This window comes from Pleurodeles waltl, chromosome 11, assembly GCF_031143425.1.
Source record: "Pleurodeles waltl isolate 20211129_DDA chromosome 11, aPleWal1.hap1.20221129, whole genome shotgun sequence".
Classification (NCBI taxonomy): domain Eukaryota; kingdom Metazoa; phylum Chordata; class Amphibia; order Caudata; family Salamandridae; genus Pleurodeles; species Pleurodeles waltl.
The window spans coordinates 911,774,337-911,790,879 of NC_090450.1; the positions used below are offsets into that span (position 1 = coordinate 911,774,337).

Sequence of the window (16,543 nt, forward strand, 5' to 3'; positions counted from 1 at the left end):
TGTGCACAAAGGAAATCCTGGAAGAGTGCACAGGAGCCGGAGCAGCTACAAATCACGCGGTACCCAACAATGCAGTCTAGCGTGGGGAGGCAAGGACTTACCTCCACCAAACTTGGACTGAAGAGTCACTGGACTGTGGGAGTCACTTGGACAGAGTTGCTGAGTTCCAGGGACCACGCTTGTCGTGCTGAGAGGGGACCCAGAGGACCTGTGATGCAGTCTTTTGTTGCCTGCGGTTGCAGGGGGAAGATTCCGTCGACCCACAGGAGATTCCTTCTGAGCTTCTAGTGCAGAGAGGAGGCAGACTACCCCCACAGCATGCACCACCAGGAAAACAGTTGAGAAGGCGGCAGGATCAGGAATACAAGGTTGCAGTAGTCGTCTTTGCTACTTTGTTGCGGGTTTGCAGGCGTCCTGAGCAGTCAGCGGTCGATTCCTTGGCAGAAGGTGAAGAGAGAGATGCAGAGGAACTCTGATGAGCTCTTGCATTCGTTATCTAAAGAATTCCCCAAAGCTGAGACCCTAAATAGCCAGAAAAGGAGGTTTGGCTACCTAGGAAGGAGGATAGGCTAGCAACACAGGTAAGAGTCTATCAGAAGGAGTCTCTGACGTCACCTGCTGGCACTGGCCACTCAGAACAGTCCAGTGTGCCAGCAGCACCTCTGTTTCCAAGATAGCAGAGGTCTGGAGCACACTGGAGGAGTTCTGGGCACCTCCCCTGGGAGGTGCAGGTCAGGGGAGTGGTCACTCCCCTTTCCTTTATCCAGTTTTGCGCCAGAGCAGGGCTGGGGGATCCCTGAACCGGTGTAGACTGGCTTATGCAGAGATGGGCACCATCTGTGCCCATCAAAGCATTTCCAGAGACTGGGGGAGGCTACTCCTCCCCAGCCCTGACACCTTTTTCCAAAGGGAGAGGGTGTAACACCCTCTCTCTGAGGAAGTCCTTTGTTCTGCCTTCCTGGGCCAAGTCTGGCTGGACCCCAGGAGGGCAGAAACCTGTCTGAGGAGTTGGCAGTAGCAGCAGCTGCAGTGAAACCCCGGGAAAGGTAGTTTGGCAGTACCCGGGTCTGTGCTAGAGACTCGGGGGATCATGGAATTGTCTCCCCAATGACAATTCCATGATCTTAGACATGTTACATAACCATGTTCGGAGTTACCATTGTGACGCTGTACATAGGTAGTGACCTATGTCCAGTGCACGTGTGTAATGGTGTCCCCGCACTCACAAAGTCCATGGAATTTACCCTGAACAATGTGGGGGCACCTTGGCTAGTGCCAGGGTGCCCACACAGCAAGTAACTTAGCACCCAACCTTTACCAGGTAAAGGTTAGACATATAGGTGACTTATTATTTACTTAAGTGCAGTGGTAAATGGCTGTGAAATAACGTGGATGTTATTTCACCCAGGCTGCAGTGGCAGGCCTGTGTAAGAATTGTCAGAGCTCCCTATGGGTGGCAAAAGAAATGCTGCAGCCCATAGGGATCTCCTGGAACCCCAATACCCTGGGTACCTCAGTACCATATACTAGGGAATTATAAGGGTGTTCCAGTATGCCAATGTGAATTGGTGAAATTGGTCACTAGCCTGTTAGTGACAATTTGGAAAGCAAAGAGAGAGCATAACCACTGAGGTTCTGGTTAGCAGAGCCTCAGTGAGACAGTCATCACACAGGGAGCACATACAGGGCACACTTATGAGCACTGGGGCCCTGGCTGGCAGGGTCCCAGTGACACATACAACTAAAACAACATATATACAGTGAAATATGGGGGTAACATGCCAGGGAAGATGGTACTTTCCTACAGAAGGTATGAACTTGAGCTGCACAGCCTAAAACAAATACGCCATCAAATGGAAATCAAGAATATTTGCGTTACAAACCACAAAGCCAATGGCAAGCAACAACAGGCAGAATGCATTTCTATATAAACTTTCTGAATGCCTCCAATTTCTTTAGCAAACCAGACAGTTGCGCTACTGAAAGGTCTGGGCAGTCCTGCCTCTCAGATCCCGCCCACTTCGCAGTGAGTAAACTCTGATGATATACTTTCCCTCTTTGATGTGAGAGAGGAGCCGCTTATTCCTCTTTAGGATCTGAGGAACAGAGTGAGCGTCTCTTAGTTGTACAGTCTTTACAAAATAGAGAAGCAGGATTTCCCCAACCTCGGCTCTTGCCATACAGAGATGATCGAGATGAGGGTTCCGAGGATAGGATCAGAGTACAACTCTTGAATACTAACTCATCAATGCAACTTCCTGTTCCTGAAACACTCACATCATGATGCTCCTTTCCTTCAGCCTTTGTTTACAACCAAATCCGGCTCCATTACAACATGGCCGACGCATTTACGCCCCTTGTCCGTTTTCTCTTTTCGTGACAGTGTAGTTTCTCTGTGGCTTGTTTGAAGGCTTGTCACTGCCCCAGTGTGCTCGCGCTCTTGGTGCTTGTGTTGTGCAGGGCGCGGAACCATCACATCGTCATTACTTGTCTCGCTCCTCCGGCTCGTGCCATGAATGTGATAGAACATGTGCGGGAGATGGCGGCGGCTGGACTGCACTCCAACGTACGCCTCCTCAGCAGTCTTTTGCTGACCATGAGTGGGAATAATCCGTAAGTGGTACCGCAGGGGATGAGCCATGGGTGCGGAAAAGGGCTCTGCAACCAGAGGGGAGGGGACATTACCACAGGGCTTCAGGGGAGACACCCTGTGTGGGGTGCCTGGGGTGGGATGTCTCCGGCACAGAGGTGACTACCACAGTTGCATTTACTTCCCCATAGTGCCCCATTGTCTGTTTTCTCTGTTCGTAAGTGCTGTTTGGTAAGTCATTATGTGCCCCAGGATCCTTGGAAAATTGTATTCTTAGATCTGTGGTTGCAGGTTCTCAACTCGCCACTGTGTGCCACACAATTTCGGCGGCGAGTAGACTTACCACAGACTGTACCAAGTAGAAAGCACTGCTCCTTGCACAGTGAAACGTTTTCAAAAGTTGGCTGCATCTTTGTGGGGGTGTAAGTGTGAGGGGGTGGATGTGTGTGTTTGTGGTGGGACACCCCTTAAATAAATGCATTCTTGGCTTGTTGGTTGTGGGCCCCTGAGTTGGGTCTGTTGTATCTTTGTCAGTTTTTCTTGTTGTGAACCTAGAATGACACACAACAGTAACCTTTGACGTAAAGCGAAAGAGAGAAATCAGGGGCAGAGATCCCCATCCCGTGGCTTATTTTCAAAATGTGAAACCAAATAATCTGATTTGAGTCTGATTTTTATTCTTGTCCAGATTGTGTGATTGAAAGCAAATATTTAATTTAACAGAGCCACCTTTTTCTTTACTATCACATATGAGCATACTTTTAACTACTTGAGTTCAGGATGTGTGCTGTACAAGCACCTCTTATGTTTGATATGAGGGAGTATAATGTTGCTCCATTTATAATAATAATCTAGGTCACATTTAGGTTTTACGTGACTACTGGCTTAGCCCTTAGTATTCTAATAACATTGTAATGGGGTGCGAGTCATAAATGTTTCCAAAAACTATCGCTTATAATAAATGTATCTGTATGCTCTGATATAATCGGATGCGCTAAGGTGAAATAGTTCCTCATGTTAAATCCATTTTTTTTTCCTTTTCACTTTTGAAGAGATTGTATCATATTTTTACATTATGTTTGCTACATGAAATACATGCCAGTAATGTTCATAGCTCGGCATGTGCATAAACTCTTAATTCAAGTCAGATTTATGGCTGTGGCTCAACTAGCCCTATTTATTTTCCTGCGCCCCCTCCTCTGTTTGCTGCTCACACTTAGTATATCAATCACTTGATAAAATTATTTGTAAAAGGCAAGGACTCGAAACATGGTACTCTGCCCACATACACTGATTTGGCAACTCTACCGTCCAGACTTCTTGTAGCAGAAAGGAAGAAGAGTGGGTGTTATGAAAATACATTTGTGATAAGTGATCCCAGGGCAGGTCCTCAAGGCCGTTATGTTATATGTGACTGTAGTCACGAGTTCCCTGGGAGAACTACCAGGCCCAGGTGGGAGGGGTAGGGTTGTAGTTTCAGTGGGATCTTTGCATTTTTGGTTTAATAATTGGGTCGTGGGGTCCTGAGTCAGGTCTGCTATGTCTGTCAGTTTTTCTCATTGTTTTTCTCATGTTAATTTTTTGTATAGGTGTTTTAAATATATATAGTAACTGGTTTACCAGAACAGTTGTAAATCTGCACCCATAGAAGTACTCCTTGAATGGGTGCAAATTTACAACATTTTGGAATTTACAATCATTGGCAGTAGTAGACTTGGAAAGCTGTGCATGTCTCAAGTTTCCATGCACACTACTGGCAATCAAACACCCAAAAGGTGATGGGATGAATGCTTGTAAATAGTCTAACCATTGTCAATCGCTTGGCATACCATTCCAACCCATCATTTGTGCCCCCTGTGCCACTCTAGACAGAGGCCCACTCAATGCAAATCTGTACTGACTTTGTTCTTCATGAAAACAGGGCATCCTGAACTTTTGTGATCTCACCCCTCCACTCTGCAGCCCACTGCTTTTTTTTTATTTGGGAAATTTGAGATTCAGTCCCCCGTCACCTTGAATGTTGCTGACTAAGCTATGCCCCTAGTTGGCCATTTTTGTGGTTTTTGGTGTTCAAAATGTAGTCACTTTAGCTCCAGGATAGGGCACCAGTTGGTAATGAGAACGTTACAGCAGTGAGCTAAGTCTCACAGTTGATGGCCAGTCAATTTTGCTGATACGAAGCATACATGCCAACTTGTTGACACTCTGATGATGAATTTGTATGTTTAAGTGGGTGATCCAATTAAAGTGAATGGTGAATCAACATTTTTTGGACAGTTGTACTAATTTGAAGAGAGAGTGATCCCAATGATGTCTATGTAGGCACCTTTGTTTGTCAGGAGGGTGAATGTGAGAGAAAAAGAGGTTGACACCACCAAATGAGGGTTAATTGGCTGGTATGTTAAGGGTAAAGGTGAAACCAGTCTGTTAAAGTCAAAACATGGGGCTTACAAAACTAAGTGGCAAAGTATTCCAGTTCAAATGTGTAACTGTGATTTTACCCACACACCCACTCAAACAAATATTAGAAGACCATAATTACTCACACTAGTGAAGTGGTTCCCAAACTTTTGGCTTCTGTGGACCCCCACTTTATTAATACTGGAACCTGGAGACCACCACTAAATCATTATTGGAATCCGGGGACCCCAACTGAGTCATTACTGGAAGCCGGGAACACAAACCTAAACATTGTCGATGATTTGAACCGCAAAACAATACACAAACAATACAGAAACAAGCATTCATCAAATACATACACAAATGAGAACACATTTAATATAAAGTCAAAAAAAGAATTCTTATAGGAAGGTTGGAGCTTTTATAAATTCCACAGAAGCCACCCGTCATCCGTACTATATTCTGATTGATGCACCTGCACTGCTCTCACTAATCAATCTGAGAATGCTAATTTAATTTTTAGCCTCCAATTTCAAATTCCTTGACATTCACAGTGTGGCTTAAAATTTTCAATTGCACATTTAGCCACTTTCTTTATATACACTTTATTAATCTGTTAATATTATTTAATTTTATAGCAGTCACAGAACCCCTGAGGAGGCTTTGCGGACCCCCCAGGGGTCCCCAAAGTACAGTTTGTGGACCTATGCACTAGTGAATAACCATTCTCTAAAAAGGTTCTCTCTAAATACTGTTTGAAAATGGTGTGATTTGGAATTCGTCTAGGACGTTTTTTTTTTTTTTTTTGGCAAAGCACATTTAATGTTTGAGCCATTTTTGCTGTTTCTTTGACCACCACAACTCTCAGGTTGTATCACACTTTGCTTACCATGTCAGTTCCTCTGATGTTTTGTGGCTCTGATTCTGATTGGTAGCTTTTTCAATTATAATTGTATCCAATCTCAGTCTTTTATTCTAATTAACATTCTGTCTCTCTTAAGCAGTTGCATAAGCTAAAGGAGGAGGTCATCTGCATAACATGAGATTCTGTCCTCTGGACCTTCAGGCATCTGCATCCCTAGATGTCTGCATCATGCATATTACATTCCGCCAGGGACTTAAGAGAGCACACCTTGCGTGTAACACCGTAGAAATGGAAACAGGACTCTGAGTACACAAAGAGACTAGAGAGCCCTCAGAAATCCAAGAAAATGCTTGCAAAACCTCATCCTTGCTAAGACTGCTAACATTAAGGGTCGTTGTACTGCATCAAAGGAGGTTAATCAGACGAAAGCAGGACAGCATCCCCTTGCAGTCTGTGGGTTTGTGCTATGGCCACTTGGAGTCTACACAGGCAGTGCCTCGTGCTTCTACTTGGCATAATGCCTCTTTGTCAGTGTTGGTGATGGCTGATCAGCCATGCTGCAAGTACTTTTGCCAGGATATTTTGTTTCAATATTGATAAGGGAAATTGGTCCATGATGGTGGTCATATTTCAGCTCACCCTTGTCCTATGTCTCTTGATATGTGACGGGAAGGTGTGGGAATTATAACAAGAATTATTTTTAAAGAACTCCAATGGTACACTATTAAGCCCAAGTGTTTTCTCAAAAGGCAATTCAGAGATAGCCTATTGTGTTTCAGTTTCAGTAAGTGGCAGATCCAGTTCCTCTGCATCAGGAGTTAAGAGCACCTGTATTGGAAGGGCTGAAACCATAGGGCATGTCATATTGGTGGATGTGGGAGCTGTCTGAAATTTATAGAGCTCTTTCTAGTGTTTGGCAAAGGTTTGTGCGATATCGCAGCTTGCAGGACCAATTGTTAGGTAGTGTCCCAGACCATTTCTTGTATCTGTCATTTTAGCCTGCCAAATTAGAAGTATTCACACTTTCTTCTCGCATTTGTTTATTCTGTGTTACATAAGGAGTATTGTGCAGTGTCTAGCAAGTTAATGCTTAGGGCTTCCTTAGCTGTCAGTACTGATTATTTTATAGCATAGCTTGGGTCTTTGACCCTTTGGGTGTCTAGACTGCAAAGCTGTTTCTCGAGGTCTACAGTCTCTCGCCCCCTGTACCTCACTCTGCCACTGCAGTAAGACATTGCGCAACAGCAGAAAACTACCTTGAAGGCCCCCAACAAGGTTACTCGTGAAGAGAAGGATTCTAGCTTGACCTCAGAGAACTCAACAATGCCCTCCCGAAGCAGGTCTGTCAAGCAGTAATCTTGTAGCTACCAGGCGTTCAACCTCTACATTTTCCGGTAACCACCCATGCAATTCTGCAGTGTAATCTCAATTATGTAGTGATCTGAAAGCCCTATAGGGAGAATACAGGTATCCAAAATTGAGGTAATCTCTCTAGCTGGCACAAAGCTGTAGTATTTTCTAGACTGTGAACAATGGGCGCTGAAGAAGTATGTTAACTGTCTGGTGTGCTTGTTCCATTTGCGCCAATTAGTTACCAGCCCCCCAAAAAAGACCCAGTTTAAGTAACTCCACCTATGGGACGAATGGGAAACCAGCATGAAATACTGGAGTGTACCCATGTTGGCTTAGGAAATTGCACTTTGTCACAATGAGATGGGTCTCCTGCTAAATCAGGCTTGTGTTTTTGCATACAGGAGGACCGCTTTCCATTTGATTTTGTCAAGTAGCAATTCAAGTTCTAAGACAGTATGGTGTGACAATCCATGGGTACTTTGTAAGTTGTGCACCAGGAGAAAAGGGAGCCCCTCCCATTTTGAAGTGTAAGTTATGTCTGAACATTATGCTTGAGGAGTTTGACTGTGCAGCTGGTGGAGGGCATGTAGGTCTTACAGCAGGGAAGAGTGTGCGACCCGGCAACCACCCAGGAGTAAGGGGGGCGTGTCGGTGGACTGCATGTATGTCACCAGTGGTCTCAGGTGTTTGATTGAGTGCTTGATGTGGGCGCTCCACACGAAAGCAACAGAGAGCTTCATCCCTGAACTACTGCTTAAAATCCATTGTTGAACAAATGTCGACTTGGGAGGGCTTTTCCTCATTATCTTTTGTGTTCCTTTGCCTCTTGCCAATGTGTGCCACTGGGAGTGGGGTCCTACTCCTCTATTTAGAGTGGCCTTTGTCTGTCTTCATGATACCGCATAAATGAAGCTGGCTTGATCCTGTGAGGGTCATGAGGTTCATCCCAATGTGGCTGACTGCTGCTCATGCAATGTGGCTGACTGCTGCTCATGTCCTGAGAGGAAAGGCTGAGGAGACATGGGCAATCAGATTCTGTCCGAGACTGCTGTGTAAAATAATGGCAAGGGAGGAGGCAGATTTAGACGCCCTCTTTGCTAAGGGTGGGTGAGGGTCAGAGGCCAATGTGCACAGTCTCCCAGCTCCCCCTTAACCCTGCTGGAATCCTTCCATGTTGCTTCACTCCACTAAGGGCATTATTAGGAGTCTGGCGGTCCAAGGACCCCCAGACTCAGTGACAGTTGGACCGCCACACTCCAGGCGCCCTCATCGCTGGGAACATAGTTCCTGATGGTCGGACTCGTGGTCAGCCATGGCGGCGCCAAACTCAGCGCAGATGTGCTGACCATGACTCCTGTTTCCGTCAGCCTTTCCATGGTGGGGACCCCACCATGGAAAGCTATCAGAAACACAGTGCAGGGAGCCACAGGGGGTGGCACCTGCACTGCTCATGCCCAGGGGCAGTGCAGAGGCCCCCCTGTCCAGCCCTCTCGAAATGTGCGCTGTCTGCTTTCCAGACAGCGTGCACTCCGAGGGTGCTTTTGTACTATGGTATTGACCTCCGCTTCCTTAAGGGACCAATACCGTAACACTATTTCCGCTGGGGTGAATGGCCAGAACGTCATAATATGATGTTCTCGCCCAGTGGGAACATCATAATACGGCGGGGTGGGGGTGAGGCAGCCGGGTTGATGGGTGCCTCATCCCTGCGATTTTAGCGGTCGGCTTGTCTGACCGCCAAACTCGTAGTGAGACCCATAATCTCTTGCAGCGACGGTGGCGAAGGCTGTACCTGCACTCGTGGTGTCTTATCGAGTCAGGTCTGCCTGAGGGGCTCCTGTGGTTGCCCACCATGTCCTTGAGGGAGTTGTGGGGGTGCTGGGAGTGTGGACTCGCCCCATGTCCTGCTCCTTCCATGCTCAAGTCTGGTAGTATAGCTCAGTGCTCTAGGCTACTCTTTCCCTCCGACCAGTTATCACTGATTGGTCAATTTCGGCTTTGTTACCTGGGGCTCAAGGCATGTGTTCATGCCTCGCTCACGTCAGCAGGCTAGGTGAAGTGGCTGCTTCAGACACCCCCAACATATTCTGCACTCCTCACTGGGTCCTCAGAAATGTTTTACCCATTGCATCTTCATAGGAGACATGGATGCCAATTTATCAACGATCAAGGATTTTTGTGTGTAGGCTGGAGGTCTCTCAATTTGCGACCACCATCTTCGCCGCAGTGGCCAGACCCAGTTCCAATTTCTATTTTTGACTATAGTTTTGTGGCAAGTGTACATATATGAAAGTCATCACAGTAAATTAAAGTTGCTTGCCCCAAGATTTACCACAAGAAAAGGTCCTGCTGAATGACCTTTTAGTTTCCAGACAGGCACAAAGGATTGCACAAGAGTTCTGATGTTCATGGTCCAGAATACATTGTGAAGTAGCAGTTTAAAACATTTCCCTATGTTTTATATTTAGCAAATCTGAAACTACCGCTGAATATTTTTAAATTGTGACACTACAACATGTCTCTGCAATACTGCAATTTTTAGATGGGTTTGCCATAAACAATTTAGTTCTTGAATCGAAGGCATCATAATACCCCTCCTCCCCAAAGCACAGTGCCTATACTGTGTTCCGATGCAGTTTTGTCTGTATACTGAATATCTCAATAATGACTTGGAAGCATTTTGTAAAGCTGTTTTTTTATGTAGGGGACTGATGTCATGCTGCATTTTATTTATTGATACCCCCATTGTCATCTGTGCAATTAGTTATTCACAATTATACTGTATAATACTATGTAGTGCTCCAACACCCCATAGGGTTAGAATTGTTATATTAATAACTATTAATTAAAGTTTGATGGAAAATTAAAGTTGCCTTTATAAACTGACTAGCTTTGTTTCATGTCTTTAACTGTTTCATGAATACCTTTTTACAATTTTATTTTAGTGAATTATTTTCTTCATCTCAAAAGTACCAGCTTTTGGTGTACCATGCAGATTCCCTCTTTCACGATAAGGAATATAGAAATGCTGTAAGCAAGTATACAATGGCTCTCCAACAGAAGAAAGCATTGAGTAAGACTTCCAAGGTGCGTCCATCAACTGGAAGCGCAACAGCCACCCCGATAAGCCAGGTATTTTCATCAGCTGGGTTGATTCCTTAATGTATCCTTTATTTTGAACTAGGCCTGGAATAGTGTTTTGAGATGGGACAACATTAACATAGGTTTAATTAGAAAAAGATAGCACATTTCACTACATACATATGTAAACATCCACCCCACCTTCCATCTTGATCTTTCTTGAATGTCATTTCCACTGAGATAGAGGAAGTTCATTTTGTCCCTTTTTTGGTTGTTCTTGATTTTAGCTTCTAATTGTCGGAACGTCCTAATTCTGTGATTTTATGTTTTTTTCCCTTTCATCTACAGGTACACATTTCTATGTCTTTATTTCAGCCCTGTGACCGAGGTCTGGAGCTCAAAGCTTCCAGAGTCCAAGACTCTGGAGAATGTGCATTTTAAAAATCACTGCTTACCGTATTGTGTGTAACTTATCTAGTGGTACCTTTGCTCCATACAAACATATTTTGTTTTCCACAGTGCCCATATTTGTCTTTTGAGAGTTTATAAAAATAAAGACATTGTTGGTCCATTTTTTTTGTAAACCATATTTTTAAAATCTTGATGTTCTCTTACGGGTTTACACACAGTTACAGAAGAAAATTACCAGGTAATAAGCAGTAAATAAATACTTTTAAAGCAGCCTGTATACTGTTATTTGTGCAAAAATTTTTGGAGGGCTTTATAATTTTTACACCATCCAAAGGTCCACCTTGTGGCGCTCAAAACCAACAATTCTGTTTTTTAATGATTTATTTAGAATGTTTAATAATTATAGGTAAATTTTGGGCATTTTTATGTTTTGATTATTAATAGATATTTGTAGGGGGCCACGTATCCCAGAATGCACTTGGGTGGTGGTAGGAAAATGCACTATAAATAGAGACTCATGGGAAAGTTTTCTTTTGAAACTGTGATCAAGACCAAGAGGTTGAAACGCGTTGGTGGTGTCTTTTTATACTTCTTTGGATAGAAGCAATAAAACTCTCCTGGAGTGCAACAAATCAATTGTTTGACAATTGTTGGTTTCGGGGCTTTATAATTTTGTGTAGTTTTTTAATGTCTGTACTGTTTTTTTCCTTCACCCCCCCCCCCCCCCCCCTTTTAAAGACGGTATTTGTGTAAGCTATGTCTTGGTCAACAGATGGCAAGCAGTTGGTAAATTATTGCTATAAAACAGCACCAATCAAAATAAGTGTGGGCACTCAAATCATTCTTTTCATTCAAGAAGAAAATTTAAAACATTAAAAGCTTCATAGACTATGTACGACAAGCCCCAGATATAGTGCAAAAGAAGGAAGAAATGCACATGTACGATGTTTTTGATCATTTCTCCATGCCCAGTGACCCAATTCTTGCTGCCTGTTCACACCATGAATCTTCAATTAGTCCCATGGAATATGTCCCCACTTGTATAAAATTACAAGTTTATAGAATATTTCTTAATGAAATGCCAAAAATGCTTTGATCTTGATCTAAAAGCAAACTGACGTACCCCTTACTTGAAGCAATCTAAGCATCCTTCAGCCCGACCTTTACTGTATTGTTGGAGTGTGAGCCTCTCTCGAATGCAAGCAGTCTTAAATGTAACCCCTCATGTGTTGAAAATAATACTAGGGTTCATTGTGATGTTTGGGTGTTTGTGTGTAAGAGCATACCAGTATCCCCTTCCCCTCTGACCACTCCTGGGAAAGACACATTCAGTGTTCAGACTTATTTACAGTATCTGCAAAACTAAAAAGATGGAGTTGGAAGGCTTAGCATTCTCTTTTATGTATATTGTGGCCTGTTCTTGAAGCTTTATCTTGGAGCAGATTTGCAATTTTAAGATTTACTTTGGTGGGAGGATTAGCTACGTTGACAATTTATTTTTCAATTTATTGAATTGTTTCATGTGTGATATGTTGCTTCCCTTTTGGTTACGGCGGAGGATGCTTGTTTTTTTTGTTCACTCTATCCTCTTTTGAATCCACATTGATGTACCTTCAAAGGGGATGTTGGGCACTTAAGGGAGACTTTTAAATGTCTCTGGGCCTCATTACAAGTCTGGTGGTCTTCAGACCGCCAGTCTCGTGGTAACGGTCAGATCGCCGCAGTCTAACCACCAAAGGACAGCCATCTCCACAAGAAACATGGTTCATGATGTCGGTTGGGCTTGTAATCAGCGATGGTGGCACTGAACTCGGTGACGCCATACTGATTACAACCTCCCTTTCCGCCAGCCCACCATGAAAAGGCTGGCAAAAATGGTAATGCAGGGCGCCACTTCCCTGCCCACAACCATGTTGTGGGCAGGGCAGGGGCACCAATGCCGAGCCCCCTCGGAATGCGCATCGCAATAGGGAAGGGTGGACTCCACTGCCATGGCGGTGGTGTCCTCCTTGCGAATTTGGTAGTCCCACGTTGGGACCGCCAAACCCGTAATGACCCTGTTTCACATTTCGTCATTTTAGAAAGTACAAAATAAAACTGGTTCACTGACATGTACTCTGATTAATGGAAGCAGAGAAAAGGTTGCTCTCTATTTGACCAATATAATTCTATTTTTACAGTATTGTTTCTTATTTTTAAACCGGGTCCAAGTATTGAATGTTCAAGGAAGACATTGTTTTTCAAAATAAGCCTAGTGTTGATCCACATGGTGAACAATAGTTTTTCGTTTGTCATCTCACATAACACATATCCTGAAAGTGTGAAAACTATTGAGGTGAGGCATGGAGTTTGAGAAGATATTAGCCATAGGATATTGTTGTAAATAATGTTAATTGTCCTTAACTTTATGATCTAAAATAAGCTTTACCTGTACTGGCTTTGACACAGATCGATAAGCATGATCATCACTGTGTGTGTAAAAATACATTGTGGTAGGATACGTTAAACATACTTGAAAGGTTTCTGTGAACATTTAATCACATAGGTGAATTAAGAGGCACCTTTTGATTTTAGCACAATCTTCTGGTGTTTTCTGCAATCTATACATCCAATTTAATGTGCGTCTCTTTTGCAATATGGACTTATAAGAATGGAATAGCATCTGGTTTTGGGAGGAATGTGAACTGCTTCAACCTTCATTTGTCTTGCAGTGTTTGCCATCCGAAATTGAAGTAAAATACAAAATGGCAGAATGTTACACCATGCTAAAGCAGGATAAAGATGCCATTGCAATACTTGATGGCATCCCCTCCAGGCAGAGAACTCCAAAGGTACGTAGCACTGAAACCTACAGATATTTTTTAAGTTGCTGGCACAACTTATCTTTCCAGTTGTGACTTGTTTGATTGATTGGCAGCTTTAACATTATAATAATTTACTTTAATGGTGAGTTTGATTTCCAAACCAGGAGATGATTAGTTTCCCAAATGATAGCTAGAATGTGTAGGAATATGTATCCAGTTCTTATTTTGGTCTGGCTTGACAGAGCAGCTGCTTCCTTCTGTGATCAGCCTAAAACAGAGCTTTCGGGAGTGTTACAGAGACAAGCTTTAGCTCTGCCCACATTTTGATGGACCGGAGTATATATTTTTATTTGACAGAATTATGTGCTTCCACAAGAAAGGTGCTTACCGTCCAAGAGCTACAATCGTGTATTAAGTTCCAGAGCTCTTTGTCAAGTTTAGCTATTATTACAACAGAGCTTGACCTATAGGCCAAACACATGCCATGACTGAATATATGTTTCTTAGATATTAGATACTTCTGTGGTTGGTGTTTGTCCTCTGTGGCAGCAGCACAGAGAATAGGAAGGCAGGCATGAGGATTGTAGTGCTGTGTTGCAGTCCTAGCCACCCCCTTTCCTTTCCATCATCAACTTCAGAGATGCCTTAACATGGCGCTCCTTGAGAGAATGATGTTTTTTTCTTTCTAAGTTAAGATTCATGGGCTGGAGATAAAAGTTAACTTCATTATGAATTTTATTTTTTTCAAAAGTACATTTCTAATATATTTATTCCAAATGCAATATTTTAATATCTAAAATTAATGTAACTATTTAATATATTCTAATTTTTATTTACCCCGTTCTGAGTCCTCAAAACCTTTTTTTGCCTATTAACGCAACCCATCCCTGAACCCTAAAAAATACTTACAACCCCTTAATGCTACCCCCCCCCCGCCTGACTGCTAAAAACCTGTTAGTACCCATTAAAGCTATCCAACCCTGGATCCTAAAAACCCTTGCTACACCTTAAAGGTACCCTTCTGTGAAGCCTAAAAACTCTTAACTACCCCTTAGGGGTACCCTTCCATGAACCTTTAAACCCTTTACTGCATTTAACGCTGCCCTTTACTAACCCCCCAAAACTTCTTGCTGCCACCTAACACTACCCTTCATTGAACACTAAAAAACCCTTGCAACCCTTAATTGACACCCTTCCCTGTGCCCTACAAACAGCTTAATGCTACCCTTTCCTAAGCCCTAAAACCCTAACTACCCCTTAACCTACTCTTCCTTGAACCATAAAAATCCATTACTACCCCTTAGCAGTACCCATCCCTGATCCCTAGAAACCCTTATTATGCTTTAATGCTACATTTTCCTGAACCTCTCAAACTAAATAATGGGGAAAAACTGGAAATCAAATTTCTGATTCCCTATAGTGATTCCTCATTTCTAATGCAACTCTCAGGGTTTCACTTGTGCATCCATGCCAACAGCCCCGATTCAGACTGGAGACTCTGATTTTTTTTTTTTTCCCCGAGCAAATAATTGTGTTATTTTAGTGGTCTACTTCCTGAAAATACCTCTGCCTCAATAGAAGTCAGTGGGGAAAATACATTCCCCTGATTTTTGACTTAGAAATCTCCCACTTCACCTTTTTTTAAATGTTGGCATGTATGCTTGTTATCTGTTATTTCTGTCACCACCTCCCTCCCCGCTGTTATCAATTCACCCTTTATTGGTAACTCAACTGGGTGATACTGGAGGTGGCCGCTAGTAACACAGAAAAGTTTAATTCTTTAAAGAGTTAGAAGAACGTATTTATTTACTTATTGGTGGAAGTACTTTCATTACAACATTCTGCTCTTTATGTACAGTGGAACTGTGCTGCATTTCCATTTGGGAGAAATGAGCACCGTCATTTACAGAATGTCAGATGTTTTGCTGTTATATCTCAATTTGCTAATAACATTACCACAACCAGTTAGCATGACATTACTGCAAATTTAGAGATAAATGTGCACACATTGTTTCTGTCTCTCTTTCCTCAACTATTGATGTAAAATTGTCAGCAGCGGTTTGCTTTTGCTCCTGATGCTAGCAATTACAGAATGCCATACTTTTCTCTTCTATTGCCCTTGACTCCAGGAGACTAGCAGAGTGAACCCATATACTCACAAATAGAGGGCTTGGAACTGGAAGGCCTTCTAGGAATGCCCTAAAAGCATAACTATTTAGATCATTGCCCAAATTATGAAAACTATGATCATTTTTATCTGTGAAATTTATTGATGTGTTTTAAAAATGCATGGGGCCATATGAATTTTACTATACAGCACTTTTAAGATGTTTTGTCACCCAAGCCTATGAGTACAGTAGAGAGAGAGCCTACATAACTGTAAAGAATAAAGGGCCACAGAATTAGAAGCATTGTGAAAAATGTTTAAGAGAATAGCTATAAAGATATTGCACAGATTGCGAAAAATACTGATGTGCTTTAAAAGTGTGTGGGAGCATAAGAATTTTGCTACTCCACAGTACCCTAGCATGTATTGTTCCTAGGAGTATAGTAGAGAGAGAACTCAAATACCTGTAATATATAGAGGGCCCTGGATTTGGGAGGTTTTATGTGCTATGAGCTATACAGATCACTGTCGTAAATTGTTAATATATTGATGTTTTATGATTTATTGCTTGTATGGCCTATGACCGAAATAAAGTATTTATTCATTGAGAAAAATCTTCAGTTCACATTTTTTTGAGCGATATTATAAATGTCTTTTTGTATTGTAGATTAACATGATGTTGGCAAATTTATACAAGAAAGCTGGCCAAGAGCGGTCTTCTGTTACCAGTTACAAGGAAGTACTGAGGCAGTGCCCATTAGCACTTGATGCCATCCTAGGTACAGCTTCTCCAATTGCCTGTTGCATGCTCGGAGGAAAAGAAAAGACCTGTCTATGATTGTCTTTCTCCATTCTCCCGTGTGCATGCTGCAGACTTCTAAATTGTTGTGAAAATGTATCTATACATACAAGGACTGCAAATTGTATTAAGT

General features: G+C 42.8%; 1 protein-coding gene across 1 annotated transcript in view; it reads left to right on the plus strand.

Annotated features, from left to right (window-relative positions):
• The first annotated feature begins 2,391 nt into the window (after positions 1 to 2,391).
• The window catches only part of ANAPC7 (anaphase promoting complex subunit 7), a 59,646-nt gene continuing 45,494 nt past the window's right edge, over positions 2,392 to 16,543 (plus strand). Inside the window, exons 1-4 of the mRNA XM_069214878.1 lie at positions 2,392 to 2,613; positions 10,154 to 10,340; positions 13,412 to 13,531; positions 16,279 to 16,390. Coding sequence (XP_069070979.1) covers positions 2,513 to 2,613; positions 10,154 to 10,340; positions 13,412 to 13,531; positions 16,279 to 16,390 — 520 coding nt within the window. The 5' untranslated portion in view covers positions 2,392 to 2,512. The remainder of the gene's footprint in view (positions 2,614 to 10,153; positions 10,341 to 13,411; positions 13,532 to 16,278; positions 16,391 to 16,543) is intronic.